Source organism: Pseudorasbora parva, chromosome 4 (assembly GCF_024679245.1).
Source record: "Pseudorasbora parva isolate DD20220531a chromosome 4, ASM2467924v1, whole genome shotgun sequence".
In the NCBI taxonomy this organism is placed as follows: domain Eukaryota; kingdom Metazoa; phylum Chordata; class Actinopteri; order Cypriniformes; family Gobionidae; genus Pseudorasbora; species Pseudorasbora parva.
Genome location: NC_090175.1, coordinates 34,432,482 through 34,453,690, shown reverse-complemented (window position 1 = coordinate 34,453,690; position 21,209 = coordinate 34,432,482). Strand labels below are relative to the sequence as shown.

At 38.7% G+C, this 21,209-nt stretch overlaps 1 protein-coding gene across 1 annotated transcript in view; it reads left to right on the top strand.

The window, feature by feature from the left end:
- Nucleotides 1-4,229: 4,229 nt before the first annotated feature.
- LOC137073277 (paraspeckle component 1) overlaps nt 4,230-21,209 on the top strand; it is a 61,461-nt gene continuing 44,481 nt past the window's right edge. The window contains exon 1 of the mRNA XM_067441600.1: nt 4,230-4,775. Coding sequence (XP_067297701.1) covers nt 4,422-4,775 — 354 coding nt within the window. The 5' untranslated portion in view covers nt 4,230-4,421. The remainder of the gene's footprint in view (nt 4,776-21,209) is intronic.

Sequence of the window (21,209 nt, the reverse complement as noted above, 5' to 3'; positions counted from 1 at the left end):
AAATTTGAATAGAAAACTTTTTTGAATCCACTTTCTTGAGGTTTCTGGTTTTATTTGATTCGTATAGTATAATTCATAAGGTTATATTTGGTGTTTCTAATGATGTAGTTAATGAAATAATTGTGGTGGTTTTTACCCCTGGCGCCCGAATCCAACCTTTTAAAGCCCAATTCAGTCACAGAGTTTTAAAATCAAACATGTAAAAAAAGAACCATACATCAAGGTTGTTAAAATCAATAAGTATAAGCTGTGTTGTCAGTAAGTCGTTTCCTATCGTGCTTTTGGTCAGCACAGTCGTTAGAGAGCAACTGCTGCATTATCCTCCGTAAATTCACCTTGCCATCGTGAAAGATTTTTGACACACGTCAGCATGACATCAGAGCAAATCAACCATACTTGGACACATTTCTAACCAGCATGCATCTTGTAGTGATCGCGGTTATCGGTTCTGTGCAGATTTTGCTCACCTAAAACAAGCCTAATGAATAAACTGTGGCACGATGTGAAGGGGGAGAAGAATTAATGCGTGCATGACGTTTACTCAATAAAACACTTCCGCAAAGGATACACACTGGCCCTGTGTCCCAATTTGCATACTATTCATACTAAATAGTACTCGAAAATAGAATTAGCATGTCTCAAATCGTAGTTTGTTGAAAAAAGTATTCCAAAAATACCCGGATGGTTTACTATTTCTGGTCAGAATTCGAAGTGCGGATCGATGCACACTCTAACGGCTGATGTTAGCCACAAGCCATTGCGAGTTGGACGAGGATTCGACTAGAACTACAAATGTGGATAAAAAGCGTTCAAAAACTACAAACATGATGGATGTGCAAGTCCGACGGTTAAGCAGAGAGGTTTAGATAAAGGGGTTTGAGTGATCAACTATCAGTATTCAACCTGACAAAAATATATTTATTCAGTGTTGTTCACATTATATTTCACCTGCAGCAGCATTATGAACTTTTGTAATGACACGTTTGGCCATTAACTTTTAAATGCATCATTATATTTAAACTGCAAACACCAGGAGAGTCTCTGCATTAAAGACCCACAAAGGGCACATCAACAAGCATTCATTCTCCTTCCCCTTCACATCGTGCCACAGTTTATTCATTATTATTATTATGTTTACATGTACAAGACACAAATGTTTGTCAAATAACAACAACTGACAGTTGCAGAATTATATCAAAGCACAAGAAAATGAAAAAAACTAATAGAAACTAATACTATACAACGGATAAAAAGCAGTTAATAACTGGAATTCATTGTTAATAATAACTGGTAATATTCATTAAAATATGGACAAATGTGGTATTTTGTGGAGGTTGAAGCTTACAATATAAATAGTTATCTCTGATGTTCAAGAATCCTGACTAAATCCAGCGGTGCATTAATTGACGACGCTTTGAAGTGACGTTAAAGGGAGCGAGGATATATCATTTCACTTGATTCAATTCCTCCGTCCTCACATCTTTTCCTCACGTCCTTCCCTCGCATCCTGAAGGGGTGGGGCTAAAGTGTGAGGAAAGGAAGCTAGGAAAGGAAACGAGGATGCACAAATAAGAATTGGGAAGCAGTAAGTGTATCCTCACTTACAACTCAGGAAGCCTCCTCATTCCTCGAGCCTCCTCGCAGTGCAATTAGAGAATTGAGCGGTCCTACAAGATGGCCGAGCTCCATCGGTTTCTGGGTCATAGGATGGAGGTCGGAGGAAACGAGGAGGGATATTGAGAAGCACAGTGCATTGAGAAGCACAGTGCAAATAAATTCTTATTTGTGCATCCTCATTTCCACTTCCTTTCCTTGCGCCTAGCTCCACCCCTTCAGGATGCGAGCGAAGAACTCAAGGAAAAGACACGAGGACGGAGGAATTGAATCAAGTGAAATTATATATCCTCACTCCCTAAAACGTCACATCAAAGTGGCGTCAATTAATGATGATTCTGCACTGCTGGATTTAGTCTGGATTCTTGAACATTAGAGATTTATATTGTAAGCCTCAGCCTCCACAAATTACCACATTTGTCCATATTTTAATTAATATTACCCGTTATTATTAACACTGAATTCAAGGTAATAACTGCTTTTTATTGGTTGCATAGTATTAGTTTCTATTTGTTTCTCTATTTGTTCCTTTCATTTTCTTGTGCTTTGATATAATTCTGAAACTGTTAGGTGTTGTTATTTTGACAACCATTTGTGTCTTTTACATGTAAACATAATAATCCATCCATCCATCCATCTTCTTCCGCTTATCCGGGCCGCAGGGGCAACAGTCTAAGCAGAGATGCCCAGACTTCCCTCTCCCTAGCCACTTCCTCCAGGGGAACCCCGAGGCATTCCCAGGCCAGCCGGGAGACACAATCCCTCCCCGGGGCCTCCTCCCGGAGGGACGTTCCCAGAACACCTCCCTGGGAAGGCGTCCAGGAGGCATCCGAAATAGATGCCCGAGACACTTTAGATGGCTCCTCTTGATGTTGAGCCCCTGTACTTTGAGTCCCTCCCAATTGACCGAGCTTCTTACCCTATCTCTAAGGGAGTGCTCATTCAGGCTGAGCCCGACCCACGGGGAAAGGCCCGACCACCAGGCACTCGCATACGAGCCCCAACCCCGGGCCTGACTCCAGGGTGGCGCACCGGCTGTGCCATGCCGTGTGACGTTTCGGTACGACGTTTCATATAGACCCATGAGTGCGAATTTTAGCAGGCAACCTTGCCAAAATAACACATTTTACCCCCCAAACACCCTTTTTTCCCCGGAGAACCCCCCGGGAAGCTATTGTTTAGTGCTAGTAGTTGGCAGGTTTTGTTGTAAAAACTTGGCAACCCTGTCTGCACGTGCGCTGGAATACACAATCTTTACTGGTGTTTTAAAAAAAAATAATAATCTAATAATACACAGAGTACTTACCCAACATGATCATCATTTTTGAGAGAAATTGTGAAGATGAATGCATATACAAACAAGCTCTCCGTTTAGGATTCAAACAAATATAATCCAAGCCCCTTTGATGACGTGCATGATTACGTTACTGTTTATCATCTGTCCATCATCGTCTAAAGCCCGTCCTGGTGATTTCAATGGTCCGAACAGTTCCTGTTCGGAGATAATTACTCCTCTATGGATCAAGGCCAGACCGAACTGCCCGACCTAAACATTTTGTGGGCGGGGCTAAGTTCAGCTGGCAACCAGGCCTACCAGGGGCATATAGCCCTGGACAACATAGCTCCTAGGATCATTCAGTTACTCAAACCCTCCACCACGATAAGGTGACATTTCTAGGAGGAGTAAACATAATAATAACAATAATAACAAATAAACTGTTGCACGATGTGAAGGGGGAGGATAATGAATGCTTGTGTCACGTTTAGTATATAAAACACTTCTGCAAAGTATACACCTGTGTATCCTCGCTCATGACTTCTTAGGAAGCCTCCTTTGATCCTCGCCTCCTCGTGGTGAAATTAGAGAATAGAGATGTCATACAATATTGCTGAGCTCCATCGGTTTCCGGTCATAGGATGGGGGACGGAGGAGCAAGGAAACGAGGAGGGATATTGAGAAGCACCCCCACTGTCTATGGTACGTCCCTATCATGGAGGTCCATTCACATACTTATGCACTACTCTATGACGTAGTGTGTTCACACTGAAAATTCCAACAACAACAACAACAAAAAAAGCACAAGTGCACTTTAAATACCAGGATGAGGCACTAAATGAACAGAAAAAAAAAGTGTGGAAAACAATTCAAGATGTTTTATATTTAGTCCAAGAGCTTTCTGTCTCTCCATTGAAAATATACTGTATATTGTCCCATGTCCAGAAAGATCAGAAAGGTAATAAAAACATTATCAAAGTAGTCCATATGATATGTGACATTTTCAATAGAGAGACAGAAAGCTCTTGGACTAATTTAAAAAAAGAGTAAAGTTCATACACTACACGGTTGAGTAGACTAAATAGTTCATCAGTGCATCATTTGGGACACAGCTGATGTGTTTGAAATCCGTGACAATTTCAAATACAAACTATAGCTAAATTAAAAATGCAGTTTATACTAGGAGATATAAAAAAAAAATTTTTTGGAAATGAATGTTATACTTTTATTTTTTCAGTATCTTAAAGCAACTACTTTGTGGGAGGTTATATGAAAAAAGGAGGAAAGTCATTTCGATCCACACTCCATGCCAGTCGGGGGCGATACTACACCGTTTCGTTGTTTGTCAACCGCCAATAAAATCAAAAGAAGAAGATGCGGCGTTGGAATCGTGTTCTTTTAAGTTCAGTTGAGTGGATGTTATCCTAATAGTAATAAATAGACCGTAATCCAAAGTGTATATTTCGAATATAAAGAAAGAAACTAAAAAGCGAGTCAGTGTTGTATTAGTCATAGTTAAGGCTGCAGCGCAATGGCAAACCGTAACCTAAAACAGGTGAATATTCAAAACAATGCTACATCCCCGCACCCGCAGAATGTGAAGCGCAGCGCGGAATCTCCACCAGATCCCAGCGAAAAGATGGAGGCAGCTGCTCCATCACCGCGGGACTCTAGTCCTGCAAACACTGCGCCCCAGGAGATGGCTCTAGACCTCAAGAACTTCAGGAGACCTGGGGAGAAAACATTTACTCAGCGGTGCAGACTCTTTGTTGGTAATCTCCCATCAGATATGACGGAGGACGATTTCAAGAAGCTTTTCTCCAAATATGGCGAGGCAAATGAGGTTTTCATCAACAGAGATCGAGGATTCGGCTTCATACGACTGGTGAGACTCTGCTCTACAAATCATAACGTTATGGGTGAAAAAGCTTTTTTTCTGGGCCCGTATTTATCAAGCTTCCCAAAGTGCCAAGCTGATAATTCATGACATACTCCTACTTTTAAACTGAAGTATAAAAGCAAGTTATAAAATGTCTTAAATCTAATAATCTCTTTTACTTACCCAGTTATTTAAGACAGCCCAATGGGTTTCTCAAGTGGTTAGGAGGAGTTGCCAGCAGGGGCTTGTGATGGCACTGAAGGGACAGGCGTGCGCGAAAATCTTTCAGAAGAGGGAAAATGTTTTTAAAATGTTTGTCGACGAGCAGTTATCAAACGTTTATCGTTTGGACAGATCAGGCATCGTCTTTGTCAGCGCTTCTTCTTCAAGCCAGTTCGGTTTTCTTTTAGAATCCATGGTGGCTGATTATATCATAAAATCTTGGCAGGTCAGTTAACAGCACACATGTTGTAATTAAGACATGGTGGAAAACGTTTTTATCTATTTACAATGTGTTTGTCAAATGTGTGTTGAATGTAAACTCCTCTTAGGAATTTTACAATTCAGTGTGAATCTTATCTAAGAATGTTCTTAAATCAGGAAATCTGTTCAGTGATTGGTCCACGCCATCATCCAAAATTCTGTTTGTGGCACATCTCTAAGACTGACACTTAGGGTGCATCCGAAACCTGGAAAATGCTGACTTTGGAGGACACATTTGAGGCATTAAGCCCTCTAATGTTTGCACCACTTCCTGTCTCCTGAGATACCTTCATCTGATTCATTTTTGAAAGCAGCATACATGTATCCTTCGCTGCCTTTAAGGTCACAATCCTGTGCTTTCCATTCAGTGACAATTGAACTGGGAAAATAAGATGGTGTCCAAAAGTTGCATTTGCTGGTCAGTTTGTGTTAAATGTATGTTTTTTTTTTAACCAATATTTTCCAATTCTAATGTCATTTCTAGAGATACAAATTTAATATAATGTAACTAATGTAGTAATTCAATTAAGGGTGCTCCGATCAGGATTTTTGGAGCCGATCACAGGAAGCATATCTGCAGATCCGATCCCCGATACAATCTATTTTAATCCTTCTTTTTATCATATAGAATTATTTATAGGAAATTTTACAGACATTCATTCAGGGAATTGATTATTTCTGAAAATGGGGAAAATTCTCCCTTATAGGTGATTGTTATATAAATGTATATACTTTAATACATTAAATAAAGAATCAAATGAAATGTAAATTAATAGGCTATTGGTCTTCCCTGAATAAATTAGAGTAATCCTTACAAAAGTTGCAAAAGCTAGTCATTACAACAACAAAAAAGTTAGTCCTTACAAAGTTGCAAAAGTTAGCCAGTCAAGAGCATTAAGGTTAATCAACCTTAACCGTCTACTTAAGACAATTAGATAACTGCCATATCGTGCTGACCAATCGTAGCACGTTCTCACTCAAACCAATCACGTTTTGGCCTGTGCCACTGAAAAACAGTTACGACCACTGATCTATATAAATCTATGTATCTATTTATGGGGTTCAGTCACGTGACTTTTTTGCTGCGGCCGCCATCTTTAGGACCTTTGGGTAGCGTAGCCGGTTACGCCCCTGTCTCGCAGACCGCAGACAGACCCATCTGATTGAGATGTACTTAATAATTACATTATTACATTATTATGTAGGCTATATCTATGATCGGAAAGATTTCAAAATAAATTTGTCTGCCCCATGGACAATTTCCAAAATAGCACATCTCACCACTGACGAAACGTCAATAGCAACGGTATTTAGATACTTAAAGAAAATAGATACTTGTCTTTAGGATTAGATCCTTATTTACTGCCAAACGAACTGCTGACACCCAGTGGTGGAGCCCTGGGTGCCACCCCAAAATTTAGATCGCTATTTCCATTTCACTCACATCCTATTGAAAGCAGCATGTAGGCCTATTGACGTGCGGTAGCACGGCACATTTTTCATGCAGCCTACTATAACCTTTGAATATTAGCCTTAGAGAATAACATTAACAAACATGATTAATCAACAAAATTTGTGTTAAAACGTTGTTAATGACTTCACCGTAGGTTGGAGTAAAGTCTGTGTTTATGGAAGGTTTAGTAGCCTAGTTTTTGCTTTTTTGTTGTTGCAGATTTACAGCAACACATCGATGCCACTTCTTTCATTCTTGAAGAAAAAACGTTTTGCCTATGGTGATTAGATTTACTGTTTACTGCGCGGCATATGGCGCTTCATCAATAGCGGAAACACAGGAAACCTGGCTTGCACTTGAATGAGTAAAATAATCATAAAGGTATGCCAAAAATATAATAGTAAACACAGTCGTATAACGACTACCGAATGTAAGCTGTGGCATGTCTATTGTATGTTAATCACAGAACAAAAGTGAAACTTAATTCTGTTCTCACTTGGCTGATCTGTTCATTTGTATTTGATTTGGCAAAATAGAAGTTGTATGTAATTTTGACATGATACATAATAAAACGAATAATAAATTACATTTTGATTTTTGAAAATCTCTAGGTTAACATTAATGCAAATTATTACTAATTGCAATGTACATAAAACATAGTTGTCGGTTTTTAAATATTGCACCTGTCAGTAGCCTACATAACGAAATATTCTTTGCCGTGAATATTGCCGATGATGTCTTTGTGGTCTCATTTTAGTACTTTATTATTATAAATGATTGTTAAAAGTTAGCAGAAAAAGAGCAAAGTATTTCTGACAACGCTCAGGTTTATTTTGGTTATTGTAAAACGTTAATCCATGTTTTATTTTATTTGCTGTTGTCACAGCCCACAGCACAGCAGATAGACGCATGTTGCAATTCAGTCCTACAAATGGCGGCCGCGCCACTGTGTGACGTCACATGAAATCTAAGAATATAAATCTATATAACTATATAGATCAGTGGTTAGGACACTTCATACACTTCCATAGGAACCGAGGAATGCAAAGCATGTGTCACGGAGCGACCAATAATTCCAGCATTAAACACCATTCATTTCAGTGTAGGCTTTCTCAAGTGCACTCACTGGAAAATTGATTAAATTAATGCATATTTTGAGATTTTATGGCATTATTGGCCTCTCAGAAATATTGACAGAAAATGTATTTTATGAAGCACATTAGAGTTGATGTATATATTGTTATATAATAGATCGCCAGACTCTAACTGCAGTTAGATGACATGAGCACTATAATAAAACTATTATATCCAAATGCTATCTGTCATTTTAACAGTTTTTAGATTCTCTTAGATCTTTCTGTCAAATGCGTTTATTTAAGGAATAACGTATCTAGCGCCTGAATGTAAAGAGTTGAATAAATTGGTTGTCGTTTTTTTTAACCACCATTTAAAACTCCTTTCTTGGGTAAATTATATATATTCTAGCATCATTCCTTTATATTCACCTGTTGTTTATGCTTCGAGTATCAAAATAACATTAGGACGACAACATTGAAAATAAAAATAAAACACTATGCCAGTAGATGGCGGAAGAGGAACACTTATTGGCTCATTGGCCTTTTTTTCTATTTTGAATGAATTTTTATATTGAATCAAATTTATACCACTAAAATAAAAAAATTAAATGTTACTTTTTTTGTACTGGAATTAGGGCTGCACGATTTGGTGAAAATATATAATTGCGATTATTCTGGGTAAAATTGCGATTGCGATTTAAAATGCGATTATTGTTGTTATTTTTTTTTTACAAATGAAAAGTGTGTGTATATAACATTTTGTGTTTATATATTAATGTGACTAATAATAATTATTATGATTATTATTACTGCTAAAAATATTTATTATAAAATATTACAAAAATATAATTTTTGCTGATTGATATAGACTTCATCACTGTATAGAGTACTATAAAATAACGCATCGTGTGCCTCACTCGAGCCCCTTTCACACTGTGATTCCGGCAAATACACGGATAATGCGACCCGGCATTTGTTCCCGGGTCGCTAGATTTGGTCCATTCACACTGCCAGGTGGTGTGGAGTAGCTATGTGAGCGGAGTGGAGTGGAAGCGGAGCGGCGAGATTTTGAATGGAGATGGAGTGAGGATCTTATTTTTTAAAAGTCGGAGCGTTGTGGTTTTTACTCGCTCCGAGAGCGCTCCACTACTGCTCCATCACGAATACAATTCAGGCCGGCACATAGGGCCTAATAACTACATTTCAAAAAAATCAAGCCCGACCCTGCAGACCCCGAGAGACCGGCCCTGCCCGGCACATTAACTGTGAACGAGCCTGTAATGACTAATGAGCGGAGCGCCAGTGTGATCAGCTCAATAATCTGCAGGTACGCGACTACGCGCTCATGAACCCGCCGGTAAAATTGTTTGTTTAAATCCAGCTCAGACATGACATAAATCTGTAGCTTACTATACTTGTTGTAGCCATTATACAATGTTTTTTTTCTTTCATATTTATGTTTAAATATTATAATATTATTTTTTGAATTTCATCTGATTTTGATATAAGTGCAAAGATGCGAGTGGGTCAGAAATGATTTTGGTGGTTATACAGGGAGTGCAGAATTATTAGGCAAATGAGTATTTTGACCACATCATCCTCGTTATGCATGTTGTCTTACTCCAAGCTGTATAGGCTGGAAAGCCTACTACCAATTAAGCATATTAGGTGATGTGCATCTCTGTAATGAGAAGGGGTGTGGTCTAATGACATCAACACCCTATATCAGGTGTGCATAATTATTAGGCAACTTCCTTTCCTTTGGCAAAATGGCTCAAAAGAAGGACTTGACAGGCTCAGAAAAGTCAAAAATAATGAGATATATTGCAGAGGGATGCAGCAGTCTTAAAATAGCCAAGCTTCTGAAGCGTGATCATCGAACAATCAAGCGTTTCATTCAAAATAGTCAACAGGGTCGCAAGAAGCGTGTGGAAAAACCAAGGCGCAAAATAACTGCCCGTGAACTGAGAAAAGTCAAGCGTGCAGCTGCCAAGATGCCACTTGCCACCAGTTTGGCCATATTTCAGAGCTGCAACATCACTGGAGTGCCCAAAAGCACAAGGTGTGCAATACTCAGAGACATGGCCAAGGTAAGAAAGGCAGAAAGTCGACCACCACTGAACAAGACACACAAGCTGAAACGTCAAGACTGGGCCAAGAAATATCTCAAGACTGATTTTTCTAAGGTTTTATGGACTGATGAAATGAGTGAGTCTTGATGGGCCAGATGGATGGGCCCGTGGCTGGATTGGTACAGCAGAGAGCGCCAGTCCGACTCAGACGCCAGCAAGGTTGAGGTGGAGTACTGGTTTGGGCTGGTATTATCAAAGATGAGCTTGTGGGGCCTTTTCGGGTTGAAGATGGAGTCAAGCTCAACTCTCAGTCCTAATGCCAGTTTCTGGAAGACACCTTCTTTAAGCAGTGGTACAGGAAGAAGTCTGCATCCTTCAAGAAAAACATGATTTTCATGCAGGACAATGCTCCATCACACGCGTCCAAGTACTCCACAGCGTGGCTGGCAAGAAATATTTAAAGGGCAAGAAAAATAAATAATTGAAATGGGTATAAATTTGTTTTTTGTTAAGTTGCCTAATAATTATGCACAGTAATAGTCACCTGCACACACAGCTAGCCCCCTAAAATAGCTAAAACTAAAACTTCCAAAAATATTCATCTTTGATATTAATGAGTTTTTTGTGTTCATTGAGAACATGGTTGTTGTTCAATAATAAAATTAATCCTCAAAAATACAACTTGCCTAATAATTCTGAACTCCCTGTATTTATTTTAATATTAAGTTTTGTTTTGTAAAAAGCCTTTCTTTCGTTTTGTACAAATTTTCTCTTAATTTTAATAAAGGTTTCTTTGGCCAATTGCATGTATTTAATTAATAAAAAGCAAATAAGTAGACGGTCGCGGAAGCGATCGCTTTCATCATGAATTGAAGCGTGTCTCAAATAAACTGAAACTCAGCAGGCTTGTCCACAGACATGAGAAATATTTAGCCTAATATGTGTAGAAACGAAAAGATTTAAATAAGCATAGTGCAGTGTTCAGAACTCACACGGTAAACAACAAGCAAAGGCTTTGTAATGATACAGATGATCACGCCATGGGCATGAGCGGGATGTTAAAGTTTAAGGGATTTTTTTTTAACCTTCTAAATACTGAATATGATCGCCTGAAAGCACATTTGAAACAGGTAGCACTTATTCACACACGTAATCGTTCTCTCTAATGCATTCAAAAACATCTTGTAGTGTTTGCTTACAGTTATCAGTACTGTAGTTACAATATAGTTATTTTATTATATGATTTTGAATGAGCAGACATCTGTATTGATCCGTAGATAAAATTTATAGAACATGAAGGGGAAATTGTCGCCGTTCCAATCCACTCACATACTCTCGCAAGACTCGCACCGGGGCGGGGCTTGGCATCACGATAGTGTTTCTCCTTCGTGATGTATGTCAGCCATCACGATGGACGATGATATCGTCCATCGGCACAACCCTTGTGTGTCTGCGTGCGTGCGTGCGTGCGTGTACTTTGTTTTCAAGGTTTTATTGAATGCATTGCTCCTGTATATTCTTTTACTTTGAAATTTTGTTAGAGCAATAAACATATTGCAATGTTAAGGAATTAGTATTTCCTTCAGAAAATTAAATCAACATGTATAAATTGCTATTAGGCAATTATTGGGGAGAGAATCGATAATCGAATCGTACAGGAAAAAATAATAGTTCGATTAATCGATGCATCGAAAAAATAATCGCTAGATTAATCGTTTAAAAAATAATCGTTTATCCCAGCCCTTGTATGTACACTATGCTGTCCATGTCAAGAAAGGTCATTAAAGGGGGGGTGAAAGGCTCAGTTTCAGTCAATCTCATGTCAATCTTGAGTACCTATAGAGTAGTATTGCATCCTTCATATCTCCGAAAAGTCTTTAGTTTTATTATATTTATAAAAGAAATACGGGCTGTACCGAGTCTTTCCGGAAAAAAACGAGCACCTGGAGGCGTATTGTGTGGGCGGAGCTAAAGAATGACGAGCGCGCAAAGCAATGAAAGGAGAAGCCCATCGCTATCGAGCTCAGCTAATAGATATATGATGCATAATCATTCGAAGGCTGAAATAAATTGAACAGGAGAAACAGCAGCAGCAGGACGTCCGTCTCTGTGGTATGTACTGTATTTAGTGGCCTGTCAACATTTGTGTGTGTTTACTCGCAGTTTATGATGACATGATTCGGTTTATGGACTATTGTATGTGACTAAACCTTAGCAGTAGCAAGCAAAACGGTTTTTCACGTCAGACTACTGTAACGTTATACAAACAATGGAGTCCGTTAGCGCATTTGAATGACGAAGCACGCGATCGTGTCGTTTACTGATGTTTACTCACGCGACAACAGCATAGACATTTGAAGCAGTTTTACTCACCGGCTGCTTCCAAAGCAGGACCAAACCTTTATCGCTGGGACTGCTCCGTCAAAAACACACTTCTTTGGTATGATTTAGTGAAGTCATGACAGCAGTGACTTGCTGTGCTGAAACGTTGAAGTCGCTTGATGTCACAGATAGGAATAAAGTGGAGCGCGGCGGGAGTGTATGGGCGTGCAGTTCCTCTATTTGACATCAGTTGGTTAATTAGAATTTCTTGAAGCATCACATTTTGGTCCAAAAATAACAAAAACTACGACTGTATTCAGCATTATCTGCTCTTCCTTGTTTGTTTTCAATCCTCAAATAAAGATTGTAAACGGTTATGAAGCAGCAAATTGATTCATGATTCGGATCACCAATGTGATGTAATTTCAGCAGTTTGACACACAATCCGAATCAGGATCAGGAAGAGAAGACAATGCTAAATAAACTTTTTGTGATTTTTGGACCAAAATGTATTTTCGATGCTTCAAGAGATTCTAATTAACTAACCGATGTCACATATGGACTACTTTGATGTTTTTAATACCTTTCTGGACATGGACAGTATAGTGTGCATTCACTTTCATAAAGGAACAGAAAAGCTCTCGGACTAAATGTTCCGAAGATGAACGGAGGTCTTACGGCTGTGAAACGTTATTAGAGTGAGTCATTATTGACATAATTTTCATTTTTGGGTGAACTAACCCTTTAATGTCATTCAAATGAAGAAAAGGAAAAAAAACTACTCTTGACTAAATAAATAACTTTTGAAACTTTAATAAGGCTGTTTAATTTATGCAGTGAAGATTATCCAGTGTTGTTTTACATTGACTACTTATCCAATGTCTCTACCTGAAAACTTTTAATTGTTTTAAATTTAGATAGTTAGGCTTGTAGTTTTAGCTGTGGATTTGAAATGGGAATTTTCACTGGTAATTAAAATTTTGGGGCCAGATTTACCAAACAGGGCAAAATAGCGTTAGAAAACAATTCCAAAAAAGTGCAGATGAAAGTGGAATGTTCACCGCATGATGATCTGACGATGCGCAAATTAAAGAACAGATGCAGCTGTATAATTTCCATAATGACCAACGCAATCTACCAGGAGCAGCGCAAATTAACGTCTGTTTTATTTTAAAGGACAACTCCGGCAAATTTTTAAGTTTATCTTGATCGTTATATCTTTGTAAGTACAGTCTATAGAAGAAAAAAAACGAACCGGATTGGTGCTTGCAACACGGATTTATTACAGTTAATGCCCAGAGCCCCCACTCAGCTAAAACGGCAGCTTTGGGGGCATAAACTTTAAGGGTGTCTTTGTGCCTCTTAACAGACACAAAATGCATTTAAAATGTCAGTTCAACATGAACAGGTCCCTTACATGACAACGAGATGCGTTTAGCCACTTAGGCATTGTTTAAATTCACCTGTTTTAGGGGGCTAGCTGTGTCTCGTGCTGAAGTCCCGTGGGAACTCCGTTGTAGCCAGTAAAATAGTCCAGTTGGGAAAAGCATTGTGTGTATAAAGAGGCTCTGCTCATCGGCTTGTCGGTTCTCAGTATTGAACGTGTCCGAGAGAAACGGTTTTCGATTATGTACTGCTGATCCAAGGACTGCTGCTCGTTCAGTTACTCGCGCAAGCTCTGTATCAGCTGCTCGTGAGTTCCTCAGATTTCTCAGCAAAATATGACTCAGTTCAGTAAACGGTTGGAGTTACAACATACTTCAAGACTAGGGCTGCACGATTTGGGGAAAATATATAATTGCGATTATTCTGGGTAAAATTGCGATTGCGATTTAAAATGCGATTATTGTTATTAATATTTTTTACAAATGAAAAGTGTGTGTATATAACATTTTGTGTTTTTATATTGATGTGACTAATAATAATTATGATTATTACTACTGCTAAAAATATTTAAAAAAAATAAGAAATATTACCATTACAATAACATTTTCATAATTACAAATAAAAAATAGTATGTCCGAATAAATATAACAATATAATAATAATACTAATTATTAGTATTATTTGTGTAATATTTTACAGAAAACTTATTTTACAAAAAAAAACTGCTGGGTTACCTAATATGCAGACAGCCTATGACTAAAATACATTAGAAAGGTCTAAGCCTAAGGAGAAATAAAAATAAGATGTATATATAAAAATGCCCAAACTGAATGAAATTGTAATCGTTTTGAGATGGATGGGATGGGATAAACCTTTTCATGAATCGATCAAATGAAACATTTTACCATGTAAACGACCTGACTGAATTACTTTTGAGTGTGCGTCATTATATGACGTACACAGCGCGCACTCTTCCGTGCTCACATGCACCAAGCAAGTTGACAAGAGAGGAAAGTACCTTTTTCTGAGGGATAAACTTTTTCTTTTGTAAGAAGTTATGAAGATAATGTTGGCATAATGACACTGTCCCTAAACCTACGCATATAAGCACACATTCAACTACTTCAACTGCGCCTGACATTAGAATTAATTTTTTCTGAGATGATTATTACACTTTAAAACAAATAAATAGCTTTATAAAACCGTATAAGTCCTGTTGGCCGTTGAGAGTTGCTATGGCATCCGTAAACACATACCAGCTGCTGGAGAGGACGTCGTCGACATCTGATGCGGTAACGTTAGACAAACTGAAAGCTGTGACGATTGCATAGTGCCACTTCATATCGATTAAGTTGATAACCTGCTGTTTCAAACATTAAGTTAACCATTTTTTTTCCCCATACAGGCTGTGGCCTGAGTTCTGTTTATGACTGTCAGACTGTTAATGCATTTGTGATTGAATCTCTGTTACGGCGGTGTTGTTTTTTTGTTTTTTTCATAGATATTCGAATATATTGCTTGATATTTGATATCCGTTCAAATTTTTTAGAAAAATCACAGCCCTGATGGTAATATAAGAATATCCTCTAAGTTTCAGAGCTAAAAACTTCCTGGTTAATCAAAGAAAAGCTTTTATAGGCACCAGGCTCAGCAAACTGTCCTGTGCTTCATACTTACGTCACTGCGTGACGAAACACACCTCTACAGAATGTCTAATCCAGTAGCCCCGCCCACCGACTTATTGAGCTGTTCAGTCAATCACAAGCCAGCAGCAATAAACATGTGAAAGAAGATAGCAAGCAAGACATTGTGGAAGAACACAGACGCTGCATAAGCTTCCTTCGGATCATAATATTAGGAATGTATGATGCTTGCGTGGGGAAGACCGTAGTATTCACTTCATTTCACTGTGGAATCATTTGTAAACACATCTCCGGTCGATGCTGGATTTGGATCACACTTATGGAAGTAAAATGTGTTTTTATATGTAATAGTATTGCATTGTTATAGATCGTTTTGCTTATGTGTACAGTCCCTGACAAAAGTCTTGTCGCTTATCTATTTTCTAGAAATACCTGATATTAACCGGACTTTTAATTAATTAATTGGTGTTAGAAATAGCTCATATGAAAAGCTAAAACCCTCCCAAATGATGTTTAATGCACTGAAATAAATAATGTTCACAGAAAAAAATATTTATCATTTAATCAAGACGGAAAGGTCAAATTTTGGCAAGACAAAAGTTTTGTCGCCTATACAGAAATTGAACAAATTTAGAGCAAATACAAAAATATGTCAGCAAATTAAGTTGTGGTGCTGTGAGATCCAAATGTAATATCTTGTATGACTTCCATGAGCTTGAAGGACTGCATCCATGCGGTTTGGCAAGGATTCATACAATTTATTGATGAAGTCATCAGGAATAGCTAAGAAAGCAGTCTTGCATGCCTCCCAGAGTTCATCAATATTCTTTGGTTTCGTCTTCCATGCGTCCTCTTTCATCCTACCCCACATATGCTCAATGATGTTCATGTCTGGTGACTGGGCTGGCCAATTCTGGAGCATCTTGATCTTCTTCGCCTTGAGGAACTTTGATGTGGAGATGGAAGTATGCGATGGAGCACCGCCCTGCTGCAGAATTTGGCCTCTTTTATGGTTGGGAATATAAGAGGTAGCTAAGATTTCTTGATATTTTAGACTATTGATGTTGCCTTCCACCCTGCAGATCTCTCGCACACCCCCATACTGGATGTAACCCCAGACCATGATTTTTCCGCCACCAAACTTCACTGTTTTCTGGGTGAATCTCGGATCCATTCTGGCTCCAGTAGGTCTCCTGCAATATTTGCAGCGACTGTGGTGTAATTCAACAGAAGATAACTGAAAAATCCACCTTCTGCTACTTTTCCAGCGTCCATCCTTTTAGCAGGCTGTGGGCCGTGGCAAATGCCACACGGTTTTTCAATTGGCTTTTGTTTAGTCCTGGCTTCTGGGCACTGATTCGACCATGGAGGCCATTTCGAGACAGAATCCGACAAACTGTTCTGGTTGACACAGGGACTTCAGGTGACCAGGTCTCGTGGAGCTCTGCTGCAGTGGAAAATGGGCTGGCCTTGGATTTTCGAGCCAACAAACGGTCCTCTCGAGCAGTTGTCTTGCGGGGTCTGCCTGACCTGGGCTTGTCAAAAACGTCTCCAGTCTCTTCAAATCTTTTTTTTATCCTCTGTACTTGACGCTGAGACACATTGAAGGTGTCTACCACATCAGCAGTGGATCTGGTCTTCAGCCTCTTGATAATCAAAACTTTAGTCTCTGGGTGAATCTTAGGCATGTTTGCAGAGGTCTAGTTGCAGTTGATGTGCAGGTCTAGCGTACAGGGGTTCTTTTTATACACACTTAAGACCTAATTAAGCCATTATTAGTCACAGGTGAAGCTCATATGACAAGGTGACACAAGGTGGCTTTCAAAAAGTATTCTAATATTCACAGCTTGGTAAAGTTTAGTTTTTCACTGAAACATTATCACAAAAGCTGGTGGGATTAAAATGAGCCATTTCTTGTAAAAAAAATCTTGATTAGAAATATATTTCAGCGGCACTTTAGGTCAATTTGTACACAAGCGACAAGACTTTTGTCAGGGACTGTACATGTCTAACAGAGCATACATTTAGCACGCTGGACTCGTATGGGCCAGGGCTCTCAAAGCTTGGCAGGCTGAAGAATCTCATTATATTCCGTTCTTGTTTTGCTATTCTCTCTCGAGTTGACATCAATAGGACGGCGCACATGCCGACCGTGTGTGTGTGCACGCGGTTTGCGCTTATATCGTCCGATCTTGCGGGTTATGTGTAATATAAAAATAATAGTCTAATCAATCAGACTATTCGACCAATCGGGTCGATGAGAAATAAATCATTGTGTTTGTTTGATAAAGAAGTTTACAAGCCCTTTGATCGAGAGAATCATTCTGCTTGCCACTTCTCTCTCAATCTCTCCTCTCTCATGTGAACTGAACTGACAGGGGAGCTTAAGCTCATTAAATATGCAAATCTTATCCAATCCTAGGCGTGGGCGTTTACTTCCAAGTCTCCAGTGCGTCACGCCCATCAAAACCCAGCGTTTTGGAGAAAGAGCCTCAAAACCAGTGTAGAAAATAGTCTATTACTTATTAGTTATGATGTTTTTGAATATAAAAAACACACGAACATCTTTAGTTGACCTCAGATAACAGTATAAAAAAATTAAAAAAGCCAGTTCATGACAGCTTTAATATTCACACAAATATAGTTCAGGCAAGGCGTACAATTGTCTTCACTGCATATATTTATAACATAAAACAAATATAAAACACAACCCTGCCTCTTTTGGTTTAGCTACATAAAAATAAAACATTATATGTGGTGTACGCAATATGCATTTATGATTATCTTCACTTTAATAAAATTAAATATGACAAACCACAACCCAGTCTCTTTTTGCTAAATGTCCATTTTGATGATCAAATGAAAACAATTAAACTTCACTCAGGACCAATCTTTGGTCCAATGGGAAATCTTTGGTCCCATGACCAAAGATTGCCCATTAGATACACAAGACGAATGATATCTTAAATTATATAGGAAAGGCTACTCTCGGTGTGGTTAACGAGCGCTGAGTGCCCGCTGTCACACAGATTTCACAACTCCGAAAACGGCAGATCAAAAGTTAAAATAGGCGCTCGCTTTATAAATAAACCAAAGATTTGAGCTTTAAACAAGTACATTCTCGCCTGAAAAAGTCTTAACTACATTTCGTGACACAAAAATAGTAATATTTGTACATTAGGTTTTCTCATCCACTATTAGCGCTTGTTTGTTGGTGCGAGAAGCATTCTGGGATTCTGCAAGCCCTCCTCTCGATGCATCCTTAAAAAATGGGACAGATCAAGGACACATCCAGGCATTTGAACTACTTGACTAGATGTGAACTTTGAATTGGAACAGTACTTGGGCAGTACTGATGGCGATTCACAAGTCCATGCGAACACAAGTACAGACAAGAATGTGTATTAACGGGGTGGTTGCATGCGATTTCACTTTTTTAACTTTAGTTAGTGTGTAATGTTGCTGCTTGAGCATAAACAACACTGCCACGTGAACACGCAACAAAGTGGGTAAGGCTATGTTGCAGTCATTACGGAAGAGAGAGAGCTGTTGCAGTAGGCTAGAGCGTTGCAGACATACCATGGAAACAGTTATTTTCATCCCAAGTCCACGACTCGGACTTGTTCGGCCTTCCTCGGGACGCTGGACTTCAGGAACAATGGTTAAAATTTGTGTTTAATTCAGTTCCTGCTGATTACAATGTAAATTTAGCCAGCTGTGTACATTTCATGGAAGATAGCTTCAATAATCTTCACGAGTTCAATATTGGATTTGCTCAAAAGCTCATACTAAAAGATGAAGCAGTTCCCACTTTAAAGGCAAAAGCTGTTGTTTATGGGCCTAAACCTGTACGTATTTTAAATGTGTAACATTAGTTTCTGTGTGTGTTTTGGTTGCATCAAGACCACACGGTTTGGCTACGCTAGGCAGTTAACTAAATTGTTTCATATTTCTCCAACAAACGGCTACAAACACCAACGAACTTATATGTAATCACAACCGCGAACATTGTTTATTTATTTATTTACTTTTGACTTTTCTGTTTTAGTGTACAAAGTTTGTTGTGTTTGACCACATGCTAGTTTAGCTACAGTCATGCAAAACAAGTTTGTGTTTCATTTAGCCAGTGCAGTAAACTAGTGGAGGCATAGTTAGGTTTTGTAACCGGCTCATAATTTTTTATTTTCTGCTAAACATATTTGGTTATATTCATTCTACAATAACAAAAATTGGTATGGCAATATTGATGCCATTATTTACACTGCAGATGTGACATCCGTGGTGTTTTTTGGGCAGTACTGATGGCATTTTCAGACAACCTGTGCTTGGCACTTCAGCCAATAAAAATACATGAAACTACATTTGGCCATTTAATCAATCTAAGACCAATGTGTTTTTCAGAGGGATTGGCTTCATAGAAGCAGGAAGCAAACAAGCCTTTCAAAGGACAGTGGAGACAGCGGTAAAATTATTTTCGAATAAAATCTGAGAAAAATACGCCGTAAAAAGAAAGAAAAAAAGAAGTATTAAGACATGTTATACTGCGTCCCATAAAAACAACCAAGCCTTAAAAAACACCACGGAACCACCCTTTTAAGAAATGGCTATTCTTTTTTGGGTGGTAAATAATGCCGCAAATATCAGTAAATTGACAAGTACAAACCTTGGTAAATCACATTGCATGATTTTTTAAAAATACTCTCCTACCATAAATTTTGCATCTGACCGAGAAACTCCTACAAATGCATATGCAATAAGGTCAGTTGCACAAATAGCCCACGCCTTTTCAGCACTTCATGAGTAGCTTTCTATGTTTGTGTTTGTGCAGAATTATGTTTTCTCCTATTTTCACTGTGTGTCTTTAATAAATCCTGACTGTTGATTTTGAATGCAAAAGGAGTGTTTGGGCTGGCGTCATCTTTTAGTAAATATGGCCCTAACGCCCGTTTCACACATTCTCCGTCTGCAGTGCGTGTGCGTTGCGTATTTTTTTCAGTACCCATGTTAACGGATGACAGCTTTCACACTGCACGCGGATGCTGTCCGTCAGTCCGTTCCAGGAGCATTGCGTCTGCAGCAGTGCACGGATCGTTTTCGTACCGAGTCTATTTTTTGCTGCGCTGCGTTGCTGCATTAAAGTGACAGAACATTGTTCGCATTAAAATAAGCATGCACTGACGCGAAAATCTAGTAATTTCACCACAGGTGCAAATCATTTAAAATATACTCTTGTTTCAAAGTCAACACATGGCTTTTTTTCTCAAGTAAAGCAACAAAACGACACCTTACCTGGCATTTAGGTAAAAAATAATGTGCCATAACGGATAGCACTCATACTTTCTTGGAGGTGAAAAGCAAAGTTCTTTTTGACCTGCAGGATTTCTTTTCAAAGGGTGTAAAAACGAAAGAAAAGACGAGAGTCGGCTGTTTTTGAATAGGCTATTGTAAGTTTCTAATTTAAAATGTTTGTGATTTAGGCTATAACCTGTGTTTAAATGTTTTGCCACTTGTGTGAGCTAAATCTAAACTATATAAATATGAATAAATTAATTTAATAAAATGTTGTTTAAATGTAGTAGGCTACGTAACCTGACTTCTATTTAAGAGTAAACAAAGAGAATTGGAATTCTGACGAGGCATGTTCAGTAAAAGCTTTTGGATTTTAAATAAAAAATTATGAATCAATGCTGTGTTTGTGGTGTGCAACAGCGGATCAGTTGCGGACTGCAAACGCAGCATATGTGAAAGGACTACAGGGTGTGGGGCTCCTGCAATGCACACGCAACGCAACACGCGCCGCACACGCACTGCAGACGGAGTATGTGTGAAACGGGCGTAAGACCGCGTGCCCACCAAATCACTTTTATCCCCCTGAAAACACTAGGAGCTTTGCTGAAAACTATTGGCTGCGAGTGATTGGGAGTGTTTTGGCAGCATGTTTTTTTTTTCTTCCGGTTGGGATTCATTGCTTGCTATGATGCGGAATATCTGCAATAGTGTTTACC